General features: G+C 38.8%; 15 protein-coding genes across 15 annotated transcripts; 8 read left to right on the forward strand and 7 right to left on the reverse strand.

The window, feature by feature from the left end:
• Positions 1–62: 62 nt before the first annotated feature.
• On the forward strand, positions 63–753 carry Gasu_42580 (exosome complex component CSL4). The gene is made up of 2 exons (XM_005704721.1): positions 63–658; positions 706–753. Exons 1-2 carry the CDS (start codon positions 154–156, stop codon positions 723–725), a joined length of 525 nt encoding a protein of 174 aa, XP_005704778.1. The 5' UTR covers positions 63–153; the 3' UTR covers positions 726–753.
• A 4-nt stretch (positions 754–757) lies between these two features.
• On the reverse strand, positions 758–3632 carry Gasu_42590 (uncharacterized protein). The gene is made up of 3 exons (XM_005704722.1): positions 3318–3632; positions 2615–3211; positions 758–2565 (listed from the first exon to the last, which is right to left on the reverse strand). The coding sequence occupies exons 2-3, from the start codon at positions 3203–3205 to the stop codon at positions 781–783; spliced, it is 2376 nt and encodes a 791-aa protein (XP_005704779.1). The 5' UTR covers positions 3206–3211; positions 3318–3632; the 3' UTR covers positions 758–780.
• A 150-nt stretch (positions 3633–3782) lies between these two features.
• Gasu_42600 (MFS transporter, SP family, sugar:H+ symporter) lies at positions 3783–5703 on the forward strand. Its single transcript, XM_005704723.1, has one exon. The coding sequence runs from the start codon at positions 3880–3882 to the stop codon at positions 5521–5523; it is 1644 nt and encodes a 547-aa protein (XP_005704780.1). The 5' UTR covers positions 3783–3879; the 3' UTR covers positions 5524–5703.
• A 14-nt stretch (positions 5704–5717) lies between these two features.
• Gasu_42610 (anaphase-promoting complex subunit 8) lies at positions 5718–7512 on the reverse strand. The gene is made up of 4 exons (XM_005704724.1): positions 7074–7512; positions 6923–7006; positions 5838–6871; positions 5718–5796 (listed from the first exon to the last, which is right to left on the reverse strand). The coding sequence occupies exons 1-4, from the start codon at positions 7470–7472 to the stop codon at positions 5772–5774; spliced, it is 1542 nt and encodes a 513-aa protein (XP_005704781.1). The 5' UTR covers positions 7473–7512; the 3' UTR covers positions 5718–5771.
• A 10-nt stretch (positions 7513–7522) lies between these two features.
• Positions 7523–8209, forward strand: Gasu_42620 (V-type H+-transporting ATPase subunit f). The gene is made up of 4 exons (XM_005704725.1): positions 7523–7639; positions 7691–7769; positions 7825–7910; positions 7979–8209. Exons 1-4 carry the CDS (start codon positions 7583–7585, stop codon positions 8123–8125), a joined length of 369 nt encoding a protein of 122 aa, XP_005704782.1. The 5' UTR covers positions 7523–7582; the 3' UTR covers positions 8126–8209.
• Positions 8210–8212: 3 nt separating this feature from the next.
• On the forward strand, positions 8213–10063 carry Gasu_42630 (uncharacterized protein). The gene has a single exon (XM_005704726.1). It carries the CDS (start codon positions 8219–8221, stop codon positions 9980–9982), a length of 1764 nt encoding a protein of 587 aa, XP_005704783.1. The 5' UTR covers positions 8213–8218; the 3' UTR covers positions 9983–10063.
• A 59-nt stretch (positions 10064–10122) lies between these two features.
• Gasu_42640 (epsin) lies at positions 10123–11781 on the forward strand. Its single transcript, XM_005704727.1, has one exon. The coding sequence runs from the start codon at positions 10150–10152 to the stop codon at positions 11506–11508; it is 1359 nt and encodes a 452-aa protein (XP_005704784.1). The 5' UTR covers positions 10123–10149; the 3' UTR covers positions 11509–11781.
• Positions 11782–11787: 6 nt separating this feature from the next.
• Positions 11788–12352, reverse strand: Gasu_42650 (adenylyl-sulfate kinase). Its single transcript, XM_005704728.1, has 3 exons — positions 12178–12352; positions 12078–12124; positions 11788–12024 (listed from the first exon to the last, which is right to left on the reverse strand). Exons 1-3 carry the CDS (start codon positions 12329–12331, stop codon positions 11851–11853), a joined length of 375 nt encoding a protein of 124 aa, XP_005704785.1. The 5' UTR covers positions 12332–12352; the 3' UTR covers positions 11788–11850.
• Positions 12353–12362: 10 nt separating this feature from the next.
• Gasu_42660 (acetyl-CoA synthetase (ADP-forming)) lies at positions 12363–15633 on the forward strand. The gene is made up of 4 exons (XM_005704729.1): positions 12363–13666; positions 13713–13982; positions 14047–14235; positions 14296–15633. The coding sequence occupies exons 1-4, from the start codon at positions 12371–12373 to the stop codon at positions 15610–15612; spliced, it is 3072 nt and encodes a 1023-aa protein (XP_005704786.1). The 5' UTR covers positions 12363–12370; the 3' UTR covers positions 15613–15633.
• A 9-nt stretch (positions 15634–15642) lies between these two features.
• On the forward strand, positions 15643–16633 carry Gasu_42670 (mitochondrial carrier). The gene is made up of 2 exons (XM_005704730.1): positions 15643–15934; positions 15990–16633. The coding sequence occupies exons 1-2, from the start codon at positions 15685–15687 to the stop codon at positions 16592–16594; spliced, it is 855 nt and encodes a 284-aa protein (XP_005704787.1). The 5' UTR covers positions 15643–15684; the 3' UTR covers positions 16595–16633.
• A 17-nt stretch (positions 16634–16650) lies between these two features.
• On the reverse strand, positions 16651–20702 carry Gasu_42680 (uncharacterized protein). The gene is made up of 3 exons (XM_005704731.1): positions 20539–20702; positions 16809–20487; positions 16651–16756 (listed from the first exon to the last, which is right to left on the reverse strand). The coding sequence occupies exons 1-3, from the start codon at positions 20662–20664 to the stop codon at positions 16683–16685; spliced, it is 3879 nt and encodes a 1292-aa protein (XP_005704788.1). The 5' UTR covers positions 20665–20702; the 3' UTR covers positions 16651–16682.
• A 70-nt stretch (positions 20703–20772) lies between these two features.
• Positions 20773–21332, reverse strand: Gasu_42690 (signal recognition particle subunit SRP9). Its single transcript, XM_005704732.1, has 3 exons — positions 21236–21332; positions 21123–21191; positions 20773–21074 (listed from the first exon to the last, which is right to left on the reverse strand). Exons 1-3 carry the CDS (start codon positions 21305–21307, stop codon positions 20964–20966), a joined length of 252 nt encoding a protein of 83 aa, XP_005704789.1. The 5' UTR covers positions 21308–21332; the 3' UTR covers positions 20773–20963.
• Positions 21333–21342: 10 nt separating this feature from the next.
• On the forward strand, positions 21343–23035 carry Gasu_42700 (MFS transporter, PHS family, inorganic phosphate transporter). Its single transcript, XM_005704733.1, has one exon. The coding sequence runs from the start codon at positions 21365–21367 to the stop codon at positions 22886–22888; it is 1524 nt and encodes a 507-aa protein (XP_005704790.1). The 5' UTR covers positions 21343–21364; the 3' UTR covers positions 22889–23035.
• Positions 23036–23047: 12 nt separating this feature from the next.
• Positions 23048–24652, reverse strand: Gasu_42710 (GTP-binding protein Era). Its single transcript, XM_005704734.1, has 2 exons — positions 23923–24652; positions 23048–23867 (listed from the first exon to the last, which is right to left on the reverse strand). Exons 1-2 carry the CDS (start codon positions 24644–24646, stop codon positions 23077–23079), a joined length of 1515 nt encoding a protein of 504 aa, XP_005704791.1. The 5' UTR covers positions 24647–24652; the 3' UTR covers positions 23048–23076.
• Positions 24653–24657: 5 nt separating this feature from the next.
• Gasu_42720 (membrane-associated zinc metalloprotease) lies at positions 24658–26132 on the reverse strand. The gene has a single exon (XM_005704735.1). It carries the CDS (start codon positions 26122–26124, stop codon positions 24727–24729), a length of 1398 nt encoding a protein of 465 aa, XP_005704792.1. The 5' UTR covers positions 26125–26132; the 3' UTR covers positions 24658–24726.
• Positions 26133–26135: the final 3 nt, after the last annotated feature.

The following is a 26135-nucleotide window of genomic DNA, read 5'->3' on the forward strand; positions in this document are numbered from 1 at the left end:
TAGGATGGCATCTTTTCACTCGAATGGAAGGATTCTCTTTGCAATCTTCCAAAGAACTGGTCTCCACTACAGTTTCCCAAGGTCTCAACCAAAACTTAGCACTTGCACAATGCATATCTTCATCATTCAATTCCTCGACAAGTGAATCCATTCATGCAACATTCAACCAATCGTGCTACAGCTATGTTTGCTGTTCCTGGTATGGAACTATCTGAGCAAGGAAACTTTTCAATAGGCACAGGTTGTTATTGTCTTCATCAAAGAGTTTATGCTAGTTTATGGGGACGTGTGAGTTTTCAAGAAACAGGTGAAGCCAACTCTTTGAGGATCGATATCCAACCGAGAACGCGTAGTCAACGTAGTACTTGTGTACCAACCGTGGGTGATGAGGTGATTGGCAAAGTATTGAAAGTAACTTGGCGTGCAGTGGTAGTGGAAATATTTGCCATACAAGAGAAGCTACTTTGTTATACTTTTCGTGGAGTGGTTCGATTACCTGATGTGGCAACAACCTCAAGTGATAAGATAGATTTGCACAACTGTTTTCGTCCAGGAGATATTATAAGAGCTCAAGTTGTTAGTTTGGGTGATCCACAAGCTTATTATCTTTCCACTAGCCGCAGTTGCGATGGAGTTATTTATGCTATGAGCAGTGCAGGTCATCCTATGGAACCTTTCAACGAAGATCAAATGATTTGTACAAAGACCCAAACCAAAGAATATAGAAAGGTAGGGTTCGGAAGCAAATAAGAAGAGTAATTTTGTATTGCAAATGCGTTATCATGGCATATTAGCACCATGAAAACTAGATGTAGAAGAATGTACGGGAGAACTTGTTCTCTTATTCCCTAAAAACGTCGCATGAGTCATATTATCGTTGCCAGTTACACTCAAAGCATTTTGAAAAGTTGTTCTATTCGCTGATGTTTGCGCCACAAGTGGTTTGGGTCCTCTTACAACTGGTGCTGTAGTGGGAAGAGGAGCGGAAGTAGTCGTAGTGGAAGAAGAGGAAGGATGTATTGGATTGTTGGAATATAATGTTCCTGTACTCGGCCTTTTCCTATATTCACTTTGTACGCCTTGATAAAACGAAGCATTATTTTGAGGTACAGTTGAATGATTTCCTACAGGGAAATTTTTTCCATAAACAGTTGCTGGATTCCCACCTAATGAATGATAAGGAATGGGTCGTATTCCTGGTTGTGCTTGAGCCAAAGATATCGAAGGACTCGTTGCGAATGGGAGACTTGTGAGAGCATCCAACCTTGGATTAGTAGATGGAGAGGAAGAAGGATGGACTGAAGGATTGTTGGGAATATTGGATGGCCTTTTCTGAAACGTTCTTTCAGGAATAGATTCGGAACTGGTATCTCTAAGTTTCTCAAAGGGTCCTCGAAAGGAATCCAATATACAAACATATCCTTCAAATTCACATATTCTTCTAAAATTATCTGCAAAGTCCATTGCATGTTCTAAACTGTTAGTAGTAAAGCTATTCACATCTACAGAACCATCTCGTATATAGCTTCTTCTCGATTCACAATAATACATTGGGTTACCTTTTTTAACAATTTGAAGAGAACAGTGCACTTGCTTTGTCGGTACGGATGAAGTACTCTTACGCGCATAAGAAAATGCCAATATTCTTAAGATGTCAGGACGCAAACGAGTAGGACTCGCACCCGATAATCGAACATTATCATTCAATGAAATGTCTTTGGATAAATATATGTTGCGTTTGTAAGTATAAAGCGCAAATCGATGCTCCTCCAAGTTGCTATTGGAACATAAATGAATGGGCTTCCATGAAAGTTCATGAAGAGAAGAAGGCAACACCGAATGATTCCCAATGAGCGAGCCATGATGAATATTACTATTCACTTTTCTTCCATCCACTACTGTAGATGACTTGCCTAAAGTCTTGGATATTCCTTCCAATGGCTTTTCATCTCTTCCATGAAATGATTCCATTATCATACAAACATATAAAACAATACTTTGGGGTGATAAGTAACCAGCACCACGACCCAATTCTCTCCAACTATGCAATACTCCTTTGTCATCTTTGGTATTCATTCTCGGTCTGCGTATTCTATTCCATTGTAAAGAGTCCAATGGATGGATAAAAGAAAAACGAGGAACATGGCTATCACAATGAATGTTTCGAAATAATATTGATAAGAGGAAACGCTCTAGTTGCATTTTCGTTTCTATCTCTATTCTTCCATCATACTTGGAACGAACCGTCGCTCGATCAATATCCGATAATATATTATAAAAATCGGGTCGCAATATCAACTTGTATGTTACAGGAGAACTCTTATTGGATGATTTCATCGATGTCTGAAGAAATCCTTGAAAATTGGAACGAAAGTCACGAATTTCTGCTATCAAACATCCTTGATAATAGTGAAAGGAATGATTGGTAGGTAAGTCTTCGTAAGGAGGTATCAAACCCAAATCTAAAGCTTGTATCAGTCTCTTTGAATGATGATCATATGGAAAAAGTAGTTTGCGACTATCTTTGGTATAGCCTTGGTCATACAACTCTATAGATAAAGAAACCTAATATAGAAGTTATCACAATTATGATAAACTGTAACTCGAGACAAACCTTCAAGTCGGGCAATGCATCGACAACAAAACCAGCTGGTGAAAACCCTTCTATAGCAAACTGTTTACAACGCTTCTCCAAAGTGCTATATAACCTTTGCCATAAAGTGTGACGATGGCTACCCGTCGAAAGGGAAGGTAAAGTTGCCACTTGATTCGAAGCTGTAAGACTGTTCGACCCCAAAGTTTCTTCATCAACTCTATTCTCTGTCGTATCGTTTGAAAGAGACTTATTCGCTTGTCTTTCTTCTGAATGGGAGGGCTGGACAACCATCGGTTCCGTCGTCATACAATCCTTTGGTTCGTTATCCACAATATGCTCTTGAAACGACGCAACACTTTCTTTTGCCTCCTCATCTTCAAATAACTTGGCTAGTTTTTCTTTTACCAACACTGAATCCTGATTGAGAGAAGGGCTCTCAACTCTTTCTGTCAACTGTCTCTTTCGCTTTCTGTTGTTGTTGCATCTTCTTTTTCTCAACTTTACAACGGTGGGAAAAGAGTCTTTCTCCGAGTCACCCAAAAAAGGTTCTAATAAAGGGCTTTTCCACTCTTCCCAACCAAGTTGCCACTCCAACTTGACCGTCGTCATTATCTCCTATTTATTTGGGTTGAATACAAACAACTCCAGTCACTTTTATATTTTATGCCACTTGGATAAAAGAACCATTCATTACTACAAGTGTCTAACTGTTGGAAGATACATATATTTATATATAGTTATTTATTTAGTAACTGGAGAGCTATTCAAGAATATATTACAGTAAAAAAATTCTATTGTTTACAATACGAGTGTCGGTGGTAATAACCAAAACTCTTTCAAAAGTTGCTTCAACACTGGAACTATTCTTTCCAAAAAGACCTTAGTATTGATGACCAAAATGGATGGATAAAACTTCTAGCCAAGTGAGAAACTTTCATAAGGGTATGATTATGAGTCATTTTGGACAACGAAAGAGCAGTTGTAAAGTCATCCATTACACAAAAAAGAAAAGAGATAGTCACGACCGAATCGTTGAAGACGACTAGAACATCTGCTGTTCTTGTCCATTGGAATATTTGGGGTGGATTCAGCCGAGATGGGCAAGCAATGGGATTCTCCTAACGGGTTGGAATTTGATTGGTTCAACCAGCAGACCTGAAGAAATTGTATTCTCCGGCCGATCTTTAAAACATTGTGCTCTCTACAAAAATTTCATTACTTTGCACTTTGGATTTGTGTGTTCTGACCAGCTGAAAATAGAATCCAATAGTAGTTTTATTACAATGGAAATAGAGTCGCTGGAAACTAACCAAGAACGAGAGACAAATGCTCCAGAGGTATGGGAAGAAGAAGAGGAAGACGAAGCAGCGAAGAAAGATGATGGCTCCACCAAGTTTCTTAAAGTGTTTGCCGTTATAGCAGGTTGGGGCTCCACCTTTTTTGGAGTTGATACTTCAGTTATTGGAGGTGCAGCTCTATATGTTCAACCTGATCTTAGTATCTCCCCTTTACAATGGTCCTGGATAACCTCTGTTCCACTGTTAGCAGCTTGCTTTGGTTTAGGTACCTCGATACCTCTTTGTTATCATATTGGAAGAAAATATGTCGTCCTCTTGGCTGCTGTTCTATATCTTGCTGGAGCTACCATGTCGGCCGCTGCAGATTCCATGGTGGTCTTGTTGGTTGGACGTATTATTCTAGGCTTAGGTATGGGCTTGGAAGCCATGGTTATTCCTATCTATCTGGCAGAGTTGGTACCTAAACAACATCGTGGTGGCCATCTAAATATTTTCAACTCCTTACAAACATTTGGTGGTTTCATTGCTGCCATCATCGATGGTATCTTTCAGAATGTTTCTGGAGGTTGGAGATATATGTTAGGCTCAGGTGTTATTGGACCTGCACTTCAATTGGTTTTCGCTTTGTTCATTCCAGAAAGTCCGAGATGGTATATTCAAAAAGGACGAGTTGCAGATGCAGAACGTTCATGGAAACGTATCCGTAAAGACATGCCAAAGACCAGGAAGGAATTCTTGGAACTTAAAGAAAATGTTGAGAATGAGATGAAAGAAGCAAAAGGATCCATGAAAGTCATTCATGAAATTCTGACGATTCCTAGAATCCGTGCAACATTTGTGATTGGTGCTTTGATATCTTTGGCACAGCAGTGGAATGGGGCAACTGCTATTGCTTATTATTTACCAACACTTATTTCTCAAATGGGAGTATCAGTAAAGAATTCAGTATATGCTAATATTCCTATTTACTTTTACAACTCTTGTTGTACGCTTCCTTCTTTCTTCTTATTTGATCGTTTTGGAAGAAGGCCAGTTCTTTTAATTACTATGCCTATTCTGATAATAGGGCTTATTATTTCTGGATGTTCGTTACAGGCATCAACCGTTGCTTCACGTTCTGGAGGATTCTTTGTGGGATTGGCTCTTTACTATGTTGGTTATCAAATAGGCGTATCTCCTTTGGCATGGGCCATCAACGGTGAAATCTACGAATTGCACGTGCGAAATTGGGGAATGTCATGGGGTGCTGCAATCCTATTGGGTTCTGCATTTTCTGTGAGTTATACGTTTACCAGACAAGTACGAGCATTTACGAAAACTGGAGTATTTGGTTTATATGCAGGGTTTACTCTGATATTCTGGTTTATACTTATTATATTGATGCCGGAGACCAATGCTAGAACACTAGAAGATATACGAAACATATTTGATGAAGGACTTGTTGGTTTGGCAAAGTACAATTGGAGCCAAACAAAAGCATGGGTGAATACGAAACTTGGAAAGCAAAAGAAAGAAGACACCAAAGAATCCGATGAACTTCCCAACACATCTCCACTAGTAATAGTGCAGGAGAAAGCTTCTGCCAAGGAAGATGAGCCAGCATTGGCTACCATTCAACAAAATGCATAATACATCACTTTATGTGGTATGAGATGGATGCTTTATTGAATGTTTTGTGATTAAAGTCTTTTCGTATCATGAGTTCAAGTCAAATAAATAGACTTTAAATTGAAATATTTATTTGGTGCAAACCTTATGACATGGCGGTATCGTCCATGATGACTGATTGGGTAGATGACAGTTGTTCTCTTCTCCACTCAATTTCCTTTAAAAGATCTCTAGCTTGATCTCTTTCAGTTCCTGGAAAGTCGACTAATCTAGAACAATAATTTTCTGCATCCTCTAATCTTCCTTTGACAATGCAATATCGAGTAAGAAACAACAAAGCCTCTGCAGTTTCTGAACCATCCAATCCATCTTCTTCTCGAAGTTCCAGCTCTTTCAAATAAAACGAATGCGCCTTCTCCGAGTCTCCCATTTGATCATAAAGATGTGCAATTCTACGAAATACAACCACTTCTCGATCCTCGCATTTTAAAGCCCTTTCATAACAAGTCAAGGCATCTTGAAGTTTACCAAATTCTTCTAAACAAAGCCCCATAGCACACCACATACGGGAATCAAATGGACGTAATGATGCTGCCTTTCGATAATAATAAAGAGAATAACTTGGCATTCGTAAAAGTTCATAAGCTTGACCCAAACCATACCACGCTCGAAAATCTTTTGGTTGAATATCTACCGCTTTGCGATAAGCTTCAATAGCTTTCGAAGTATTCTTCATCTCTACATATTCATGTCCAATCAAAGTTAACGCAGATACATAATGAGGATTCAGTTTCAAGGCTCGCTCAAAGTAGATAACCGCTTTCTCATGATCTCCACGAAGTGAATAATAATTGCCAACAACAGTGCAAGTTTCTGGTCGATATTTTTCTACCAAAATACAATGATGCGCCAGCATGCTCAACTCTGCTTGTTGTTCTCTTACGTACAAAATATTGGAATAAATATCCATACCATCAATACATTGCGGATCATTCCTTCTCATTTCTTCATAATAGAGAGCAGATTCATCAAAATCTCGTCGATCATAATAAAGATAAGCAATTTGACTCAGTAAGAAGGTATTCTTTGGAAAGTATGATAGCAATACATTTAGAAGTTGTAAAGCATCTTCATATTCTCTTCGTTCCATAAATAACATGGCGTAATATACCGCAGTCATCCAATGTTGTGGCAACGATGCATTCAAAGATTCTTCTTCTTCTTCAACGGAAACCAAATGTGATAATTCTTTCCACGCATCGAATAGAAATGGAAACTGAACAACTGCACGAATGAAAAATGAAATCGCTTGCTTTCTACGGTCCAAGTTCCTGGATATGATGCCGCAAAGATAACATAAGAAACCACTCTATATCATGATTCAACACATATGGAACATCAACCTTACTACAAGACTTACCAGCATTCCATTTTGAGATTTTTCAAAATGGCAAATTTCTGACAAAATTGGTTCAAGTTGGCGAGTTTGCAACGCTTTGATACTCTATATACCATACAATTTACCAGTGAAAAGATGATAAAGGGCTTAGTGTGCGCTTGTATTTTCATACCTGGATGGAACTATCTAAACGTTCCTTCTCACTTGCTAAGAAAAGCGAATAACATCTTAAAAAAACACTAGTCTCATTTTCCAGGTTCTTCAAGCACTCCGCACATCTTCGATATTCGCGACAGTCAAAATATCTCCTTCCTAAAAGAAAAGCGGTACACTCTTTTTGCTCTAATTCATTTTCATTATATAAATTGATCGAAACTTTTGTCCGTTCTTGTGATTTGCTTTCAAGAGAGAAGGCTAGCTCAGCACACCATCGAGCAGAATACACCAAACCTCTTTTGGTAAGTTGCTGGATGGCTTTAAGTAGTTGACTGGAGACAATTTGAGGACTAGACAAATGTTCTTGACAGAGCTGAGTCAATTGCTGTGTTTTCAGCTGAAGTTTTGAACTCATATTAAGGTGTGTGACGCGTTTGAATAAAGAAATCGTTGCGCGCTCAACTACATGGCATTTTTTTTTCGGGACATTGCTAATCCTTCTCTTCTTATTCATCATAATAAGGGATGCAAAGTCAGACGAAAACAAAGCGCACCAAACTTTTATCCGTTATAGGAGACGAGGTTTGTCAAGGTCAATTTTTCTCGTACGTTTTCTCAAGTTTTTCCTCGTAGGACACGGTTTGTGGTTTTCTGTTGGCAGGTATTGGAGAAGTGAACCAGCATAAAGAATCCAATTATTTTGTTGTGAAGAGTAAGTGGTTATTTTATGTATATTGAAGAAAGTGAATGGGAAGTACTTTGGACAGAGGATACGCCAGTTTCTGCGATAGAAGAGACCTTTAAACGATTTACGAGTAGTGAAGATATTGCTGTGGTGATTATCAATCAACATGTAAGTGTCCATGTTGTTCTCTACATAACTTATCTAAATATGTGTATGTATATATTTGGTGAATCAAGGTTGCTGAGAAAATTCGTGATCTAGTGTACAGTTACCGTGCTCCGATTCCTGCAGTGTTAGAGATACCTAGCAAAGACCAACCTTATGACTTATCACAAGACTCGACAGTGAAAAGAGTAAGACAAATGTTGGGTTTAGGTGCCTAATGAATAAAACTTTGAGTTGCTTCATCTCGAATACATACATATATAGATATATATATATATATAAATAAATTTCATCCATTGGAGATGGAGAGAATGGCTTTTGTGGTGTCGACTACGCAAGGCCGATATCGTTCATGTTCTGAATGGAAAAGAAGAAGAGTAACAGCGAACCACTATTTATTACAAGATAAAGTGTATAAGCCTACTTTTCAAGGCTCTCGTCTGTTATGGCACCAACTTGGATGCCCCACTTTTGCACTATCCTTTTTTCAGAAAAAGGGAGGTGTACATTCCTTCTGGCAGAGTGGGCTTTGGCAGATGAAACCTTTTATTACCTGTTGTGATTCCAACTATTTTTTTGACTATGGAGAGCACATCTCTGTTGAGTTGAAGCAGCTACAAGTGGTTTCCGGTGGTACCCACTGTTTATTGGTATTGTCAAGAACAGCAACAGACACTGTAGGACAAAGATATGACCAATTGGCAAAGGATTATGAAGCCAGTCAGGAACCTTTTGTCGAACATCTTGTTGAAAAGAGCCATTCTGCTTTCAGTAAAGCTTCAGCTACAGGGTCTTCTTTTCCGAGAACTTCCCATTCATCTAGAGTAGTTCCAGTGTTCATGTCTGTTGGTGAAAGTACGGAGTTGATACAAACCATTCATCGACAGTCAGGACACAGTGTTATTGGTCACCATTGGTATGGCTATGGTTCCAATGCTTTACTGAACTTTGCAAGACTATTGTACTTTTTAAGAAAGGCGCTACATATGATAGGGCTTGTTGAAAATATGGCAAAGATTGGTCAGCCTAGAAATAGTTTGAAACTCATTCTGGCGCTGTTTATGAGAATTGTGAATCATACAAAGTATCCTACTTTTCAAGCTTGTTTTTATGAATGGATGGTCAAGGATGTCGGGTTTGAAGTAGAGCAAGTAGTATTGCACGGTGTGAATTCAAATGATATGATATCAGATATTCGGAAACAAGAGAATACGAGTAGTGGTTCTCAGGTATCATCGTATTCCAACTCGTTGAACCACGTCAACGGAGGAAGTTCAAAGAACAGCAATATTTATGCAAGTTGTTGTCTTCCAGTATCACGTCCAGACCAGTGGATTCGAGCTCGTTTATGTCTTTCGAAAGATGGAAAACAATTCTTTGTCAATCTACCTCCCTGGGATGCGTTAGGATTATCTTTCTTGGCATCACTTCAAATTCCCATTTATGTTCATGCCTCTTTATGGATACGAGGTTCTACTAGCAAAGGTTATATTCCTTGCTATGATAGCCGAATTGTAGTTGCACCTATCAACAACAACAACAACAACAACAATGATAAAGAAAACACAACGCGTAGTTCCTCATTGGATGAAACCATAATGAAGAGTCATTTGGAAGAAAGGAAATGGAATTCCACTCCATCGAACACATTCCCTCACAACAGTTTACCTTTTCGAGCACAAAGACACTCGATACCATTTCATTCTCCAGAAATACATCAGATCATTCCATTCAGGAGATCCACTGATCAGAAACCAATGCGTTTTATACCTTTTACTGACGATGTTCGATATTCTCTCCGTGAGATGCTTTTAGAGGGTCAATTTATGGAAGCGCAACAGTTGCTATCTCAGCTACCATCGTTGCAGTGGGAATTGGAAATATTGGATGCTATAAGAAAGGAAGATTATCTTACGGCAAGTCGTTTACAAAGCAAATTGAAAATGATAGTACAACTGGAGAAAATCCTGTTGAGGAAAAAAGAAGGAGCTAGTCCTGAAGAAAAGAACAAGGAAAAAGATTCAGAAGAGGACTGTGCGGATGAAGAAGGCTCAAAGGAAGAAGAGAAAGATTAGGTTTTCTGTTGTTCATATGTAATAAATGAAGAATTTGGAATTCATTGAAAAATGCATTTGGCGCAATTTTTCTGTTATTGGGGATTGACATAAGGTGTTCAATATTCCACTATCAGAAGAAGACCTGTAAAACAGTGGATTGAGGAGTTTGTGTCCGTCTATCTTTTATGGATACTGTACGACAATTGAAACACCGTATAAAGAATATCAAGTGGAAGAACGTGAAACGTACAGCTTCCATAGCCAAAGGCAAGGCTGTCTCCAAGGTGAAAGACTTTTATATGACAGACTTTGAAAACCGTGTACGTAAAGCGACTTCCAATAGAAACTGGAGTGTTGGGTCGGTTGAACTGGCAGAAATAGCACAGTACAGTTATAACCCGTTGTTGTACAAAATTATGATGGACATAGTGTACAGTCGTTTAAAAGATAAGGGACACAACTGGAGAAGAGTTTACAAGGCATTGGAGCTAATTCGTTATTTAATATTGCACGGAGCACCAGGAGTACTCTTGGATATGCAACACAGCGTTCATACCTTTGAAGCGCTCGAAAATTTTCGTTATGTGCATCCTAAGACTGGTAAGGATGTGGGTCATAACGTGCGACTTAAGGCCAAGCAACTTGTTGACTTGATAAGGGATCGCAGGCTATTGGAAAAGGAGCGAGAACAGAGTAGAGCTATGCTAGACAAAATATCTCAATCCAAAAGAGTTGCTTATTCAAGCACTACTGCCTATTTAGATAAAAGTAAAGCCAAAGTGGAAGACACTCCTGGAGAACGTATATCTCAACGGCGTATCGTTGTAGATAAAGACTACAGTATTCATTCCAACGACGATATTGGCAGCGCCAGTAGTAACTACAGAGGTTCTATTGGCTCCGAGAACAAGCGAATGACAGTTCAAGCTACGTGTCACGACTCTCATCTATCGACCAACAAGCAGCATCCTACTCAAGAACACTTGGAAAACGACTTATTACTTTTGGACGATTTATCCCAAGATGATGAAGCCTCTGTCAGTGAGGAGTCCATTCATGATGTAGAAAGTGACAAGGATTTCGGGGAATTTGTTGAGAGTTTATCCGACATGAAATTGGAAGAATCATCAAGGAAAAGCGCTGACGATTTCCTGACAGATTTAAAGCTCCCAGAAGGGGCACCTGATTGGCAACGAAGTACTTGTGAGAATTCTAATGATCAGTTCGTTTCAAAAGTAAAAGCCAATACCAGTACAAGAGAAAATTTGCAGAAAACAATGTCAGAGGACAATGTTATTACAACGAAGATCGAAGATGATGTATCCAATGAAATGAATCGAAATTCCAAGTTAGTTGCCAAAAGTCCTCCTAATGACTCGATTTCCAGTGGCAAGGGAACAAAGAAAAAAGCTTCGGATTCTCAAATTACCACTTTAGATTCACGGCAAGTACGAGGCATCACTTCTCAGGAGGACAATCAAGACGATCCATTTGGTCAGCTTGTGAGTGAATGGATAAATGCATCACATCCAAGTCATCGGTAAATAAACAATTGCATCTCTTATTTATTGTTACAACAGTTGTTTACTCTTGTAAGAAAGTTTGCGGTTGTTCGGTCAACTTGTAGCTTTCTTCTCTGTTTTGATGTAAAAAGCATTGGATTCTAGTCCATAATACATGAATACAGTCCTCTATAGTTGAATTTGCAGTATGTAATATAATATCGGGATGTTCTGGAATCTCATAAGGAGAATCGATACCCGTGAACTGCTGAATCTCACCGTTTCTAGCCTTGGCATAAAGACCTTTTGGATCTCTTTCTTCACAGACATTCAATGGACCTTAGATGAACCAAGTGGGATCAACAGAAATGTAATGGTTGGCTATCACCTACAATCTACCAATACTTCCCAAAAAGGGAGTCTTTTTCTTTCATGCATTCTCCTTATGTTGATTCTATCCTTTTGAAAGGGAGTTATTGCTGCTACTAGAGTGATAGCTCCCATGTCTGTCAAGATGGTGGCAATTTCTCCGAGGCGTCGAATATTTTCCGTACGGTCCTATATCTGCATGGTTAGAGAGAAGAAGAAACCTATCTAGTTTCCACTCATGCGTTGTTCGTATAACTCAAGTCGCTATTGATACCCTTTCTCATGATATCTATTTATGTAGTTCAGAGTGCAAATGTATTGTAGCCAACGAAATAATCTCACCACCATCGATACAATAACAAAGTCTTCCTTCTTCTAACAATTTGTTTTCCAAAGAATAGCATATGGTGGATTTACCTGAAGCAGATAAACCTGTAAACCATATCGTCAAACCTCGTTGTCCTAATAAATGATATCGAAGACCACGTTGATTCATGAGAAGAAAAAATGAAAAATTTGGCGCCATCGTTGAGAAATGATTCTGCTGAAGAAATGTTGCAGTGGCCAACTGTATAGAAAACGTATCTTTGACTCTACTTCTTTGTCGTTGGAAGTTAATTCAAAATATCTACAGAAGTTTGGGACCTATATACTTCAATGCTTTGTTCATTCGTCCACAGATTTTTCTGCTGATTCCTACCATTCTTTGCTTGTGGGTAAGCAGGAACTGGATGCTTTCTTTCGGCCAAAGCAAGTCACTCTAGTAGTTGGAGATGTTCCAATTGACAGAAAGTTGCACATGTTGTGGAAGAATTTGCAAGATGGTACAAAGTTATTTAACTTGGAAGCTGCTAGTGTTGGTACTACAGAAAGATATGGAAAGATGTTCACCAATGGCTTAAAGAGTGTTGAAGATCTCAGAGGACCCATCGATCTTGTCGTAATAGCAACGCATGTATCAGAGGTTCAGGGTGTTTTGCATAGTTTGGCAAAGAAAGGAACCAAAGCTTGTTTACTCTCATCACTTATAACTTGGGACAAGTTGGGTACAAAAGAAACGCAGAATGTCTTTCGAGAAATTGCATCGGTTGCGTCACAACATCAAATAAGACTCATAGGTTCTGATAGCTTAGGTATATTGAACTGTCGTTTGGGACTGAATGTATCGTCGTCTTTATCTCGAGACTATCTTCCTGGCCAAGTTGCGTTGTTATCCCAAAGTGGTTCTTTGATTTGTTCATTGTTAGATTGGTCGGTAAAAGAACGTTTCGGTTTTTCAGGAGTGGCAGATGTTGGAACTATGTTGGATGTGGATTGGGCTGACCTGATTCACTACTTTGGCAATGATCGTCATACACACTCTATTTTGATTTATGCAGAAGGCATTGGAAATGTACGACGTTTTCTATCTGCTGCTCGAGAAGTAGCAGTAAGCAAACCCATCATGCTGATAAAGCCTTACAAATTGCACATTTCTTCCAAAACAGTAAGCACTCGTCCGATATCAGGAAAGGGAACGATTCCCAAGGAACTAAAAGGCCCTCTTGATTTATTGACATTTGATGAAAATGCTGTCTTAGATGAAGTATTTCGAAGGTCTGGAGTGCTTCGAGTGGAAAGTGTCAATGATCTATTTTTAACAGCTCGAGTTTTGGCACATCAACCTCGTCCACTGGGTTCCAAATTGACCATTATTAGTAATGCTGGTGGACCAGGTTATTTGGCAGCAGACCAACTTATCGCTGGAGGAGGACAACTATCCTCATTATCGGCCAAAGTTTCTTCCAAGATTCAGAAAGTATTGCCGAGCCACTTGCCAACAGTCAATCCAGTAAGTTTCGTTTTTATTCATATTCTCCATTTCTTAAAGGCTTCAGATTGATCTATCAGGGAATGCCTCAGCAAATGACTACAAGGAAGTATTGGAGGCCTGTTTTGAGAATGCTGAAACCGATGGAGCGTTAGTGATTCTAACACCACAGACGATGACTCAAGGCACGGAAACTGCACAAGTGTTGGCGGATATGAGTAATCAATGGAGAGAAAAACACAAACCACTATTGACAAGTTTTATGGGAGGAAAAGAATTGATGGAAGCGCAAGAGATATTACGCAATGCTCAAATTCCCAATTTTGCATTTTCGGATGTAAGAAAGACCACCTTTTGTAACCCAATGATGACCGAATTCTTACTTGAAAAATGTTTCATAGACTGCAGCTTCTGTTTGGAATTATCTGTGGCGATATAATGAATACTTACAGAGTCTTTATCAAGTTCCTGATTCGGGTTTATCAGAAGTTGCTTATTGGAAGGAATCTCAAAGAACAGCGGAAGCCATGTTACGTTCCATTCAGAAACAAGGAAGGTCTCTTATGACGGAAATAGAGAGCAAGAAATTGGTTGGTTAAAAATTTTCAGTCGTTTCAAAATCTTGCTGAATATTCTCTTTTTATAAATAGTTGCAAATCTATCAAATTCCCGTCGTCGATACTCGCGTAGCAAAGGAAGAAGAAGAAGCTGTGGAAATGGCCAAGGAATTAGGATTCCCTGTTGTTTTGAAACTTCATTCAGAGACGATTATTCACAAGTCCGAAGTAGGAGGAGTGAAATTGAATCTGACTTCTTCGGAAGCAGTTAAATATGCGTTCCGCTCCATTCGTGAGAGCTGTGGTCGTCTTCGAGGAAGACAACATTTTCAGGGAGTTGTTATTTATAGGATGATTGATAAACCCAGGGATACTCATGAAGTAATGTTGGGTTCTATGATTGACTCACAAGCTGGACCTGTGATTCAGTTTGGCACAGGTGGTAGCCTTGTTCATGTTTACGAAGACTTTGCAATAGCATTACCTCCTTTGAATACTCATTTAGCGCGTCAGATGATGTCGAGAACCAAAATTTATGGAGCGTTGGTAGCTGCACGTAAGACTTTGGGAATGGATACCAGGAAGATCGAAGAAATTGTCGAACGTTTTTCAAGAATGGTCACGGAACAAGCTGCGTTTGTCAAGGCTTGTGAGATCAATCCGATTATAGTTGGTCCGAAAACTATCTTAGTAGCTGATGCTCGTGTCTGGCTTCATGAAGTTAGCAAACATTCTCCTCAGTTAACTCCCAGCCCAGCTATTCGTCCTTATCCTAGTGAGTATGTATTCTCTTGGCCCGGAGATTCCATGGGAACTCCGCCCTTCTTAGTGAGGCCCATTCGACCTGAAGATGTACATCGTTTAAAGCGTTTTATGGAACTGATTCTTAAACTGAAAAGGAACGAAAGCAGTATATCGGATTCTAAATTATTGATGACAGCTACGTTACCTGAAGATGTTCCTATGGAATTGTTTGAAATGTTGTCCCATGACAATCGTTGGAAGGATGTTACATTGCAACGATTAAATGAGCGAGTGGTTTCCATTTGTCATGCAGATTATTCTACCACTATAACATTAGTAGCTGAAACGATGGACTCAGAAAGTGGCGAAATGGAATTTCATGGTTTTGCATCCCTTTGTTTACGCAAAGGTACTAAAGAGGAAGGAGTCATCTCATTGATCATGAAAGAAAACAATACCCTTGCCAATGAATTATTTAGAAGATTGATAGTTATTGCGAAACAGGAGAGTTTGAGTAAGCTGACATTTTGTTTCCATGAAAAGGAAGCTTCACTTGAAAAGCTGGGTCGCCAGATTGGTTTTCATTTTGAAAAACAAGGTTCTCAGTTATGTAGAGCTACAAAAATATTCGCGAATGAAACTAGGAAAGAGAATCTTTCAGCTTGAAGAGGAATGTGAATGGAATCTTCATCTGTCCAAATGACTGGGAACGTTCAATTGAATTATTTTTGAAGAAGAATGTCATCCGGCGAAAGACCTGTTTTATCAGCATATGAATATGCTGCTGCTGGTGCCATTGCAGGTGCTGTTGAAGTAACTATTCAACAGCCAGAAATAGCTTGGAAAAATGCTATCCAAGACAAGAGACCTATCATGTTCCATCCCAAGTTCTTTTATAGAGGTCTCACCATCAACATTGCTTCCATGGCGCCTTATACAGCTGTACAGTTTGCATTAAATGGTATGATGACCAAGTGGTTGAGTAAAGGTAAGCTTTTTTATTTGCTTTATTTCTAAAAGAAGAACCTAGTTTATGGAATTAGGGGGTGAACGTCCTTTGGGTGACTGGGAAAAGCTGGGAATTGCTGCAACTGCTGGTGGTTTGAGTGCTCTTATTTCAGGCCCTGCAGAATTGATACTTATACGTCAACAACGTCTGGGAAGTGCGTTGGTTCCAACGGCCAAAGATATTCTTATTCGAAAAGAAATTCTTCGAGGATTTTCGTTGGCATTTCTTAGGGACAGTATTTATGTATGTGGCTATTTAGGTTTGACACCACTATGGAAAGAACAATTAATGAAAAGTTTTCCTGACAAGTTTGGGGATAAACCATTGGCTGCTTCGATGGTTGCTAGTGTTGCAGCTGGTCTAGTAGCAGCAGTTGGTACGCAACCTTTTGATACCATCAAGACAAGATACCAAGCAATGATGCCTCCTTTGGATAATTCGAAACATTTTTCATATTCTTGGTTGTCTGTATGTAAACAGATGAAGGATCAAGCTGGAAGTTGGCGGGTTTTGTACGATGGAATGATTCCACGAGGCATGCGAATAGTTTTTGGAGTATTTATATTAAGTGAATGTCGAGATGTGATGGAGTCTTGGTTTGAGAAGAGAAAAATGAATAAAGTTGCAACGGTTTCCTAATCATAACATTGATATACGCAATGGAATTATATCTTCCATTGAGAGAACAATAGCTCCAAAGGTTCCTTTTGTTTCTTGCTTTGTTCTTTTAACCATTCTTCGAGTAATACGAATACATCTTTGCGTTTCCAAACACAGATAGATTGCGAGTCTCCTGCATTTCTACAGAGAGGTGTCAAGAAGGAAGAATGTTGAGATGGAGAAATTGGTGCACNTAAATGTGATGACGATATTTGATCCAATAAGGTCGTCCATTCTTGATGTTTGTGGAACACAGAATAATTGCCGAATAAATAAATTGCACATCGAGCGCGACTCGTAAGAACATTGATTCTTCTTTCATCTCTCAAGTGGCCCGTTAACAGAGAACTTGACACCAATGAGATAAGAATGATGTCCTTTTCTTTGCCTTGAAATTCGTCCGTCGTGAAGATGGATACTGGTTGATCATGCAGTGTTGTTGAATGTTGTTCATTTGAAGCAAAACTTTGAAAGTAAACTAGAAAGACATGTTTCAGTAATTTCTTCTGTTTCCTATAAGGAGTCAACACAGCAATACGATTCCAAGAAACATTCCAATAATGCAAATAGTGCAAAAACTGGGCAATGGCTTTGGCTTCCATGGGATTTTCATAAGGGGAATCTGAGAGAGACGATTCGTTGATGGTTGGATTGGAAACATCAAGAAATAAAACTCTACTACAAATGCCCTGTGGCATCCAGAAATGATTATCTTGATAAATATCATTCAATACATTTTGCTTGAATGTTACTCCATCCGTATGATAAGTGGCTTCTGTTTTTTGATAACGAAATCGATACAAATCAGCAATGCAAGGAGCAGCTCGTCCTTGTTCTTCCAACTGAATAAAAGGAAACTTCAAATGAATCAATCTGGAAAATAATGAAACCTGATGTGAAGATAGCTGTTCCAAAATGTCATTGTTTGCGGAGCGATACTGGACGATAGGAGCTAACTGCAAATCATCGCCAATCAGAATCGTTCGTATTGGTTGATATCTGGCAAATAAAATAAACTGATTCCATTCCGTAACTAGAGCAGCTTCTTCTACTATAGCAGCCACTATTTTGGTATGTCCATCAGAAGGCCAGTGTTCTGCATATTTCATTAAAGATGCAAAGGTAGTTATTACCAACTGACAATGAGAAAGCAACTCTTTGAAATAAACAGAAAAACGTGGATGAAAACTTCGTAGTAGAGAATCACATTTTGTAAGCAAAATGCAATCTCTCAGTAAAGCTATTCGCTTCCAATTTCGACTCCTTTCCATTTCTTCTTTGCTGGAGTATTTCTGAATCGTTGCTTCTAACCAAGATAAACCTATCTGATCCAAGTATTTACTCAATAGATAGGGACATGTTTCATAGTCTTCAATGGCCTCACAAAGATTGGTCAACCAATTGTCCTCTTTAGAATGCTGATATTGTCCATATTCCTTGGCAAACTCTGACAGGTGTTTCCACAATTTGTCCCGGAACTCCTTCATCACATAATAATGACCTTCCAATGTAAGCTGTCTGATAACCTTGTCATTGGACTGCCTTCCCAATCTTAAGATGGGCTGAAGGAGAGGATGTAATGTTGTGACAGAACGATGAGTACACAAGTCTATTCCTGGGTAGCAATGTTCTTTAGGATAACATTTCTGAAGAACCTTTTTTGCCAAATGATCAGCTGCTTCATTTGATTGAGCTACGATCATCAGAACAGAAGATGAAGCATTCTTATCTTCCTGCTGCCTGTCAACAAATCTATTTTGCAAGAAGAATCGAATGATGCAATTAGCAACTTCTGTTTTGCCAGTTCCAGGAGGTCCTCGAATAAGAACCAGTCGTTGCAACCAACTTGCACAAAGTGCTGCCTTTTGAGCCTCGTACAAATAGGCAAATGATGTTTCATGAGGTATATGAAACTTGTCGGAAACAACAAAAGAACAAGATGTATTTGTAAAAGTATCACCTAATTTGCGTAGATAAACGAAAGAACGAAAATTTTCATCTACCTCAAGTTGAAAGCCAGGGATAATGGAAGCAAGACTAGAAAGAAGTCCTTGTGCATCGGGTATAAACGGATACAGACATATTTCTTGATGAGTTTCATCATTTACGAGCATATCTAATGTTTTGCTTTCCGATAACGAAAAAGAATCCTGCGTCAGAATACTGGAGAAAAACTCGGGTATTACTTCTTGGTGTTGGTCATCATCCAAATTGGCAATCGACAAAGTGTACCAATCATAAAGCTCTTCCAAAACTTCTTGATGTATATCGTTTGGAGCTTCCAAACATATCAAATACATTGCCTTTTCAGTCTCTATCCAGTCCATCCGATCATTGGAGACAAATGTAACAGAAAATTTCCGCAAAGAACTTTGGTTTCCTTGCTTGTCATTCTTCCATCTTGCAGAATAACAAAGGCCAATCCACTGAATATCATTCCAATGCAAAGAGTCGCTACTATCCAAAAAGTTATCCATTGCATTAGACAGGAATAAGGCACCCAATCTTCCAAAAGAGTTGGTTCTGGCAAGTTCATCATCACTTCCGAGGAAACGCACTTGGCCATTATAGGAAAACAGCAAATGTCCTTTCTCTATCTGACGGCTTAAAAGTCTGTTTTGCTCCAAATGAGTAACAGAAAAGATAAAACTTCGTTCTGTTCGTATCCTCTCCTTATGTACGTTCAATGCTGAGTACATTTTGTATGCCAACTCTGCTTTGCAAATAGTGAACAAAGAACAGAGATAACTTATCGTAGAAGGATAGCAGCACGAAGGAGGAATCATACAAAGATTGTTACCCATTAGAGCATTCAAGTATGAAATATCTGGAAAACAACAGTCAGTGCCAGTAAGTTTCTTCCAAAATGATAAATGTGTTAATATCAATTGACGTAAAGAAACTTCGGATGGACACGGTGGCCCTTTTCTGCGCTTTCTCATAAGCTCCAAAATTCTAAGCAAAACAAGGAAACATAATTTCCAACATCTACCTAAAGATATGCTATACTTTTTACATTGGAACATCAGAAACTCTTTCAATTTTTGCAAACAATGCTTCCAAGGATCTATCGAGTCACTGCATTCTGAATCCGAGAAGCAAATGATAAAAATGGCTAAATACAATCCCATGGCAGAGTTTTGCAAAGAAAAATAAAACCAAAGCAAATAAGTGCTCATATTCTCCAATTCCTCTTCGTTTTCCAGAAGATTTTCCGGAGAGGCCACAGTTACTACGCCAACCAAGTCAATGAAATGAGATAATGTCAACTTGATAAAGGAATATTGATGATTCTTTGTAGCATTGGCGATGGGTATTCTATAAGTCTCCAGAAATTTATTCCATTCTTTTCGATTCGGTTCTGTTGATAGGAAAATTCTCAAGTCACTCAGTGCCACCCTTTGTAAAACTGGAGCAATAATAGAATATATGAAATCGATATTTTGATAGCACATCATGCTTCGCAATAAATTGATGAATAAGGTCAATTTCCAAGAAGCCGGTTTTTCCAAAGCTTGTAGATGAGATGCAATTCTTTCAACAAGTTCCTTCACAATATGGAAGGCATTATTGGGACTATAATGATCTTTCATGACGCAAATTTGGAAAGATTCTTTGTTGAACTCGATTTTATGAAGCAATACGAAGCAAGCTGGAAATAGATACACTTCTTCCAAGCACAACGAAGAAGTGTGGTTGTTTAGTTGAGACAGCAGAGGTGCAAACCAGTTTTCCCAAGCAGCTGTTTGGTTCAACCATTTACCAACTGACTGAATGTCTTTGTTCTCTTTGATCAGATAGTTTTTAAAAATATCTTCCAACTTTTCGTTTGTTTCCTTTGAAATTCGAGACACTACGTCACTCCAAACATCCTCAAGTCCTATTGTCAATAAAAATTTGCAACTTGGTTTCAACTAACTTACCTCATGACTGATAAGATAATAAAGTACACTACATACAACAAAAGTTAGTTCTTTGTCTTGAAGGTGGATTTCAGCAGTCTTTACTGTGTGCCAATATTTATGAGCAAATGTATAAAAATTCTTCATTTGGCGCCAACTTCTTTGAGCATTTTTTTTTGGAAAACAAAGCATTTCTTTAAGGAGATAAAGAACTCTAAACTTTTCCTCTTTTATGGGAAGTAAAATCCAACCATTGCAAACCCAACAAGTTTTATTTTGCTTGAACTAGAATTCTAAGCAAAAGTCGACCTTTTTGTTATTCTCTTTCGCACCATCCTTCAAAGAAAAACACACTCGACGTGGTGTGCTAAAGAGGAGATAAACCTGGTATGTATGGTTCCTTCGGTAACTTGTAGAAATACAAAAAGTTTATAAAAGTCAAACGTCTACACCGCACTCTTTTCAGTCGATAAAGTAGACATGTTGGCCAGAAACCAGGCATTGATAGTTTTCAACTTTTCTAAATCTTGGTTTGGATGTAGCATAAACTGTAAACACTATATGAAACTAAGACTTGCTGGACACTAATCGATAACGAAACTTACCTCTTGATCATCAGTTACTTTAAGCGTTATTTTTCCATCCTTGCTTCGATACTTCACAGAATATCTAGTCTACTCTTGTTTATTGCAGCAAAGAAAGTCTCTTATTTGCGTACCTTGTTTGGTTTATTGAAATACATCCTTTGGACAGTGGACCAAAAGACTGGCCATTCTTCCAAGTAAACCATTGAAGAATAGAATTGGTGATTTCGAGAGTGTGGTGGTGGGCCTTGTTGTGTCTTATTATGACGGAAAGCGAAGGAAGTTCCATACAAGTTGTAGAAGAAGAACCCCCGAAGAATATCTATGATCGAGTGAACCAAAAACTTGCTTCTGCAAGGTATAGTGAAGATAATCAAGCTGAACAGTATAGAGAAGAAGAAGTTCGTCTGTATGGTGGGTTCCGTTCGCCTACTATTAGCACTATAGTGTCAGGTATAGGCTTCTTTTCTGAGGCTTATGACTTGTATGTAGTCAACGTCTTGAGTGAGTTATGGAAGAAAGAGTATCCTACTTATTTCTCTCAGAACAGTAGCATGATTTCCCGAATCGGCAACTCCGCTATAGTTGGTGCTATTATTGGTCAGCTTTTCTTTGGCCTTATTGGTGACAGAGTTGGTCGCAAGGCCGGACTTTTGGTGACTTCTACCATATTGTTTTTGGGTCCTGTTCTTAGTTCTGTTTCTTTCGGTGCAAACGGAAGTATAAATGGCTTATTTTGGATGCTTGTAGTGGTTCGTGGCTTTCTTGGAGTTGGTATAGGTGGTGAGTATCCTTGTGCTTCAGTTTCTGCTGCAGAAGCGGGGGATGACGCAAAAGTGAAGCGTGGGAAAACTGTATTATTTGTTTTCTCAATGCAGGGCGTTGGTCAAGTTGTTGGCATCGTTGTGGCTATTATAGCTTTGCTTTTTACCAAAAGTAATTTTCATGTCGACAATACCTCAGGCTTTCATGCTGTATGGCGTTTTGTTTTGGCTTTTGGTGCTCTGCCGATCATTCCTGTTTTTGTTTTGAGAACTAGAATGAGAGACTCGTTGAGGTTTCGTATTGCAGGATATAAGCGTCGGAAAGTGCCTATGTTAGTTACTTTTCGTTATTATTGGATTCGTCTAGTTGGAACTGCAGGCTGTTGGTTCTTGAATGATATAGTACAATATTCAAATGGAATATTTTCTTCCGAAATCATTACTGGTGTTGTTGCTGGTAGTGATAAAACTGTTCTAGACATTGCCATGTTTACGCTTTTAGTTGCGATTTTAACGTTACCGGGATATTATGTCGCTGCATTGACGGTTGACAAGATTGGACATAAAAGGTTGCAGATAATTGGATTTGCTTGTGTTGGGTTATGTGGGATTCTGATTGGTGGACTTATCAATCAGTTAGAGAATCAACCTGGAGCATTCATCCTTATGTATGGAATTTTCCTATTCTTTGTTCAATTTGGTTCGAATACAACAACTTTTCTTCTTGCCGCTGAACTTTATTCGACACCCGTTCGAACGACTTGTGCGGGCATTTCAGCTGCTTTCGGAAAGGCTGGTGCTGCTATTGGAACGCAATTCTTGGGTCCCATTGAACATGCGTTTAGTGGGAATAATGGTGTTCGAGCAGTATTTATTATTGCTGGTGGTGTTAGTATACTCGGTGCTTTACTTACATGGTGGGTTATTCCGGAACCCAACAAGAGAACTTTGGAAGATGAGGACTTTAGTTTTGCTGAATATTGCATTCGGCATGGAGTGGATGCAAAATTATTTTCATCGTAATTTTATTCTTTTTGTAGACTATTTTCCAAGTGATCAATTATATTCTTTATGAGTTGTTAGTTGACCAAAGCATTGAAAGAGCATAATTATCATCGACATATTATGTCGCAACTATAAAAATGCTTGCATAAAACGTGATTGTTTCTTCTTCTCTTTCAACATATCATTTCTAGTGAATAATAATCGATTCAAGATGATTCCGACTTGACATTCAAATACAAAATAACTGGCAACTTCCAGGACTGACTGAGATCTCTTTCCGCTGCTCGTTGTATCCACTTCAAGTTGGAACCTCGAGGACCCAACACCATTCCTATTTGAGACTTTCGTTCCAACAGCATTCGTTCTTCAATAGCAATGACTCCAGAAGATATCAGTTTACAACTCTCCAACTGAAACTTGGCATGGTAAGGAACTTCAAAATGTACACAATGCAACAATTTTTCACGAAGTATATCTTCCATCATATCTACAAAAGAACCACCATATGGAATAGCAAGAGGTGATAACCAAGGACCAGGTCTGCACATTTCAAAAAGAAAGTCTCGTACGTGATCGATTCCTTTATCCTTTTTGGCAGATATCATAAAGCTCATAGCAAATGGAAAAGTATCATAAAATTCCTTTGCCATATCCGGAAGATACTGGCGATTGGCTAAGTGATCTACTTTGTTCAAACCCAAAATCCAAACTTGTTTGTTGTTGCTTCTTATTTGCTCTTCTCTAACTTCATTCTTTTGAATACTCTCGGCTTCTTGTTGAGTCAATATATTCCTAATAAATTCCTTTCCTTGTTCCTCCATCCGTTGTTTCAGTTCTATTAACATTCTTTTGGTAGCTTCTCTAGCAATTCTACAACTACAATCCACAATAACAAAACATACATCAGCATTCCAAGCAGCATTCCAAGCAGCTACAAGAAATGCTCGTTCATGATGAACTTTAGCAGCATCATCACTACCAATCATCCCAGGAGTATCTCAATAACAACAATTGAATCTCACATGGGAAATAATGAGAATCTATCTACTTACCGTAAATCAACAATTGCTTTTCATCTCTAGTCACATACACACTATGAGTTTTCCTGGTAGTATTTCTCTTTCTAGATACTGCAACTACTTTGTTTCCTAAAAGTCTATTCAACAACGTAGATTTGCCTGCATTAGGTAGTCCAATCACAGCGACACTTGCAGTCTTTTGTTGCTCTATCGGAACACTGACGATGGAAGTCTCCATAAAAGGTTCTGTAACTGCACAAGGTAATAAAAGACGTTGGTCTTTCTCTCCTGATCGAAACAATTTCCCAACGATACCTCGAAACTTGAGATATTCCTTTTCCGTCAATTGCATTATATTGTCTCCTCTGTAAAGTGTTTGATAAATCATCGAGTCTTCTTCTTCTTGGTGAACAGGTCGTTCTACATGAGACAAGTCTTCTTTGGTTTCTACATCCACAGTGTTGGCGAAATGTACCGTAAAATCGTCGTTGCTTTGCTTTCTCTTGGTGGTTACCAACATGGAAGCTTTATGAGGTTTCGTTGGTTTCTTAGTTGGTATCGGTTCATAAGTAACTTGGACTTGCTGTGATGGCTCGACTTTGGGTCGTTCTTTTGTCCACGTTATTTTCTTTAACGAATGGGAAACTATTCCACTATTATTATTATTATTATTATAACCAACTGGTTTCCAAGTAATATGTTTTCGAGAAAGAATACTCATATATCGTTTGAACACAACAGAAAGGTGACTTTTCATATCGTCTTTGGTATCACAAACATCCACCAAGAAAACCAAAAACTTTGAAAGCCATTATGAAAGAAAAATGTTGAGTCCATTTATTTGAATATCGATGGCAAAATATGCAACCGATCCAAATCTCCTATTAAGAGAAACCCACTTGCAACTAGAAACAAGAATAATGCTGTCCTATTTACAGCATCTTGAACCCGCAACGGTAAAGGTACTCCTCGAATGGCTTCCCATAACAAAAATAACATTTGACCACCATCCAAAGCAGGTATAGGAAGGGAGTTGATCAAAGCCAAATTGATAGATATGGCTGCAGCAAATGAAAAAAGGGAAGCCGCATCGTTCTTAGCCAATTCAGCTCCCATACTTACTACTCCAATGGGTCCAGCTAAACCACTTGAAGATTGACGAAAATGAGTAACCAGACGATACAAGCCACCAAAAACTTGACCTGAAAACCGTACAAATTCCGAATGAGTCAACTCAATACTATTCCATATACTCGTGGGACGCTGTCGACTGATTTTCATGTTGGGAATCAACTCTACTCCTCCTAAAGTAGCTTCTCCATTTTTGTTACAACATTCAGGCTTCAATTCAATGGAGCGATATTCATTTCCTCTTTTGATAGTAATCTGTAATACTTTACCTCCACTTGAACGAATATTATCAGCCAATATCTTTGCTGACATACCAGATGCAGGTATGGGTTCTCCTTGTAGCTCCACAATGACATCGTTGGGTTGTAAACCAGCTTGACTTGCTGGTCCATCCAAATTCTGAATATTCATAACAACTGCTCCAGGTGAAAAGGATGGTTCTGCCATACCGAATATACTGATGGAACTGAACAATGAAATCCAAGCAAAAAAGATATTGGCAATTACACCCGCAGATATTACAATAGCTCGTTGTCCAACAGGTCTGTTAGAAAGAAGGTTAGGATCTGATAACTTTTGTGTTTCTCCTGTTGACTCGTCCTTTGTGGTTTCTTCAGGAAAGGAAACAAAACCTCCCAATGGTATCATGCGCAAGGAGAATTCAGTTTCCGAGTTTTTCGGTTTGTACGAAAGAAAAGAAGGACCAAAACCTATGGAAAAGTTTTTCACTCGAATGCCTTGTAGTCTTGCAGCGAAGAAATGTCCAGCTTCATGAACGATGATAACCAAAGCAAGCACTGCTAGTCCACTTAAACTGCTAGTAAACTGTAATAGTGATGCCGAAGGTGTATATGCCAATAGAGATTGCGTCAAATATATCGGTTGAACATCGTTGGTAGAAAAAAGACACCGCAAAGCGCGCGCCAATTTTAGGTTGTTTGGCCACTTCTTGTTATGTCGAGAAAAGCAACTCTCGGACTTGCGAGATGCAAACTTGTAACATATTCCTTCTTTAGTGCATGTTATTCTTGGTTTGAATAACTCATTACTTTGAAAACAACACGTATGTAACCAGTGAAAAGGTTTTCTGTTAGACAGTGTCATTCTTTCCTCTT

Source organism: Galdieria sulphuraria (genome assembly GCF_000341285.1).
Source record: "Galdieria sulphuraria unplaced genomic scaffold scaf_38, whole genome shotgun sequence".
In the NCBI taxonomy this organism is placed as follows: Eukaryota; Rhodophyta; class Bangiophyceae; order Galdieriales; family Galdieriaceae; genus Galdieria; species Galdieria sulphuraria.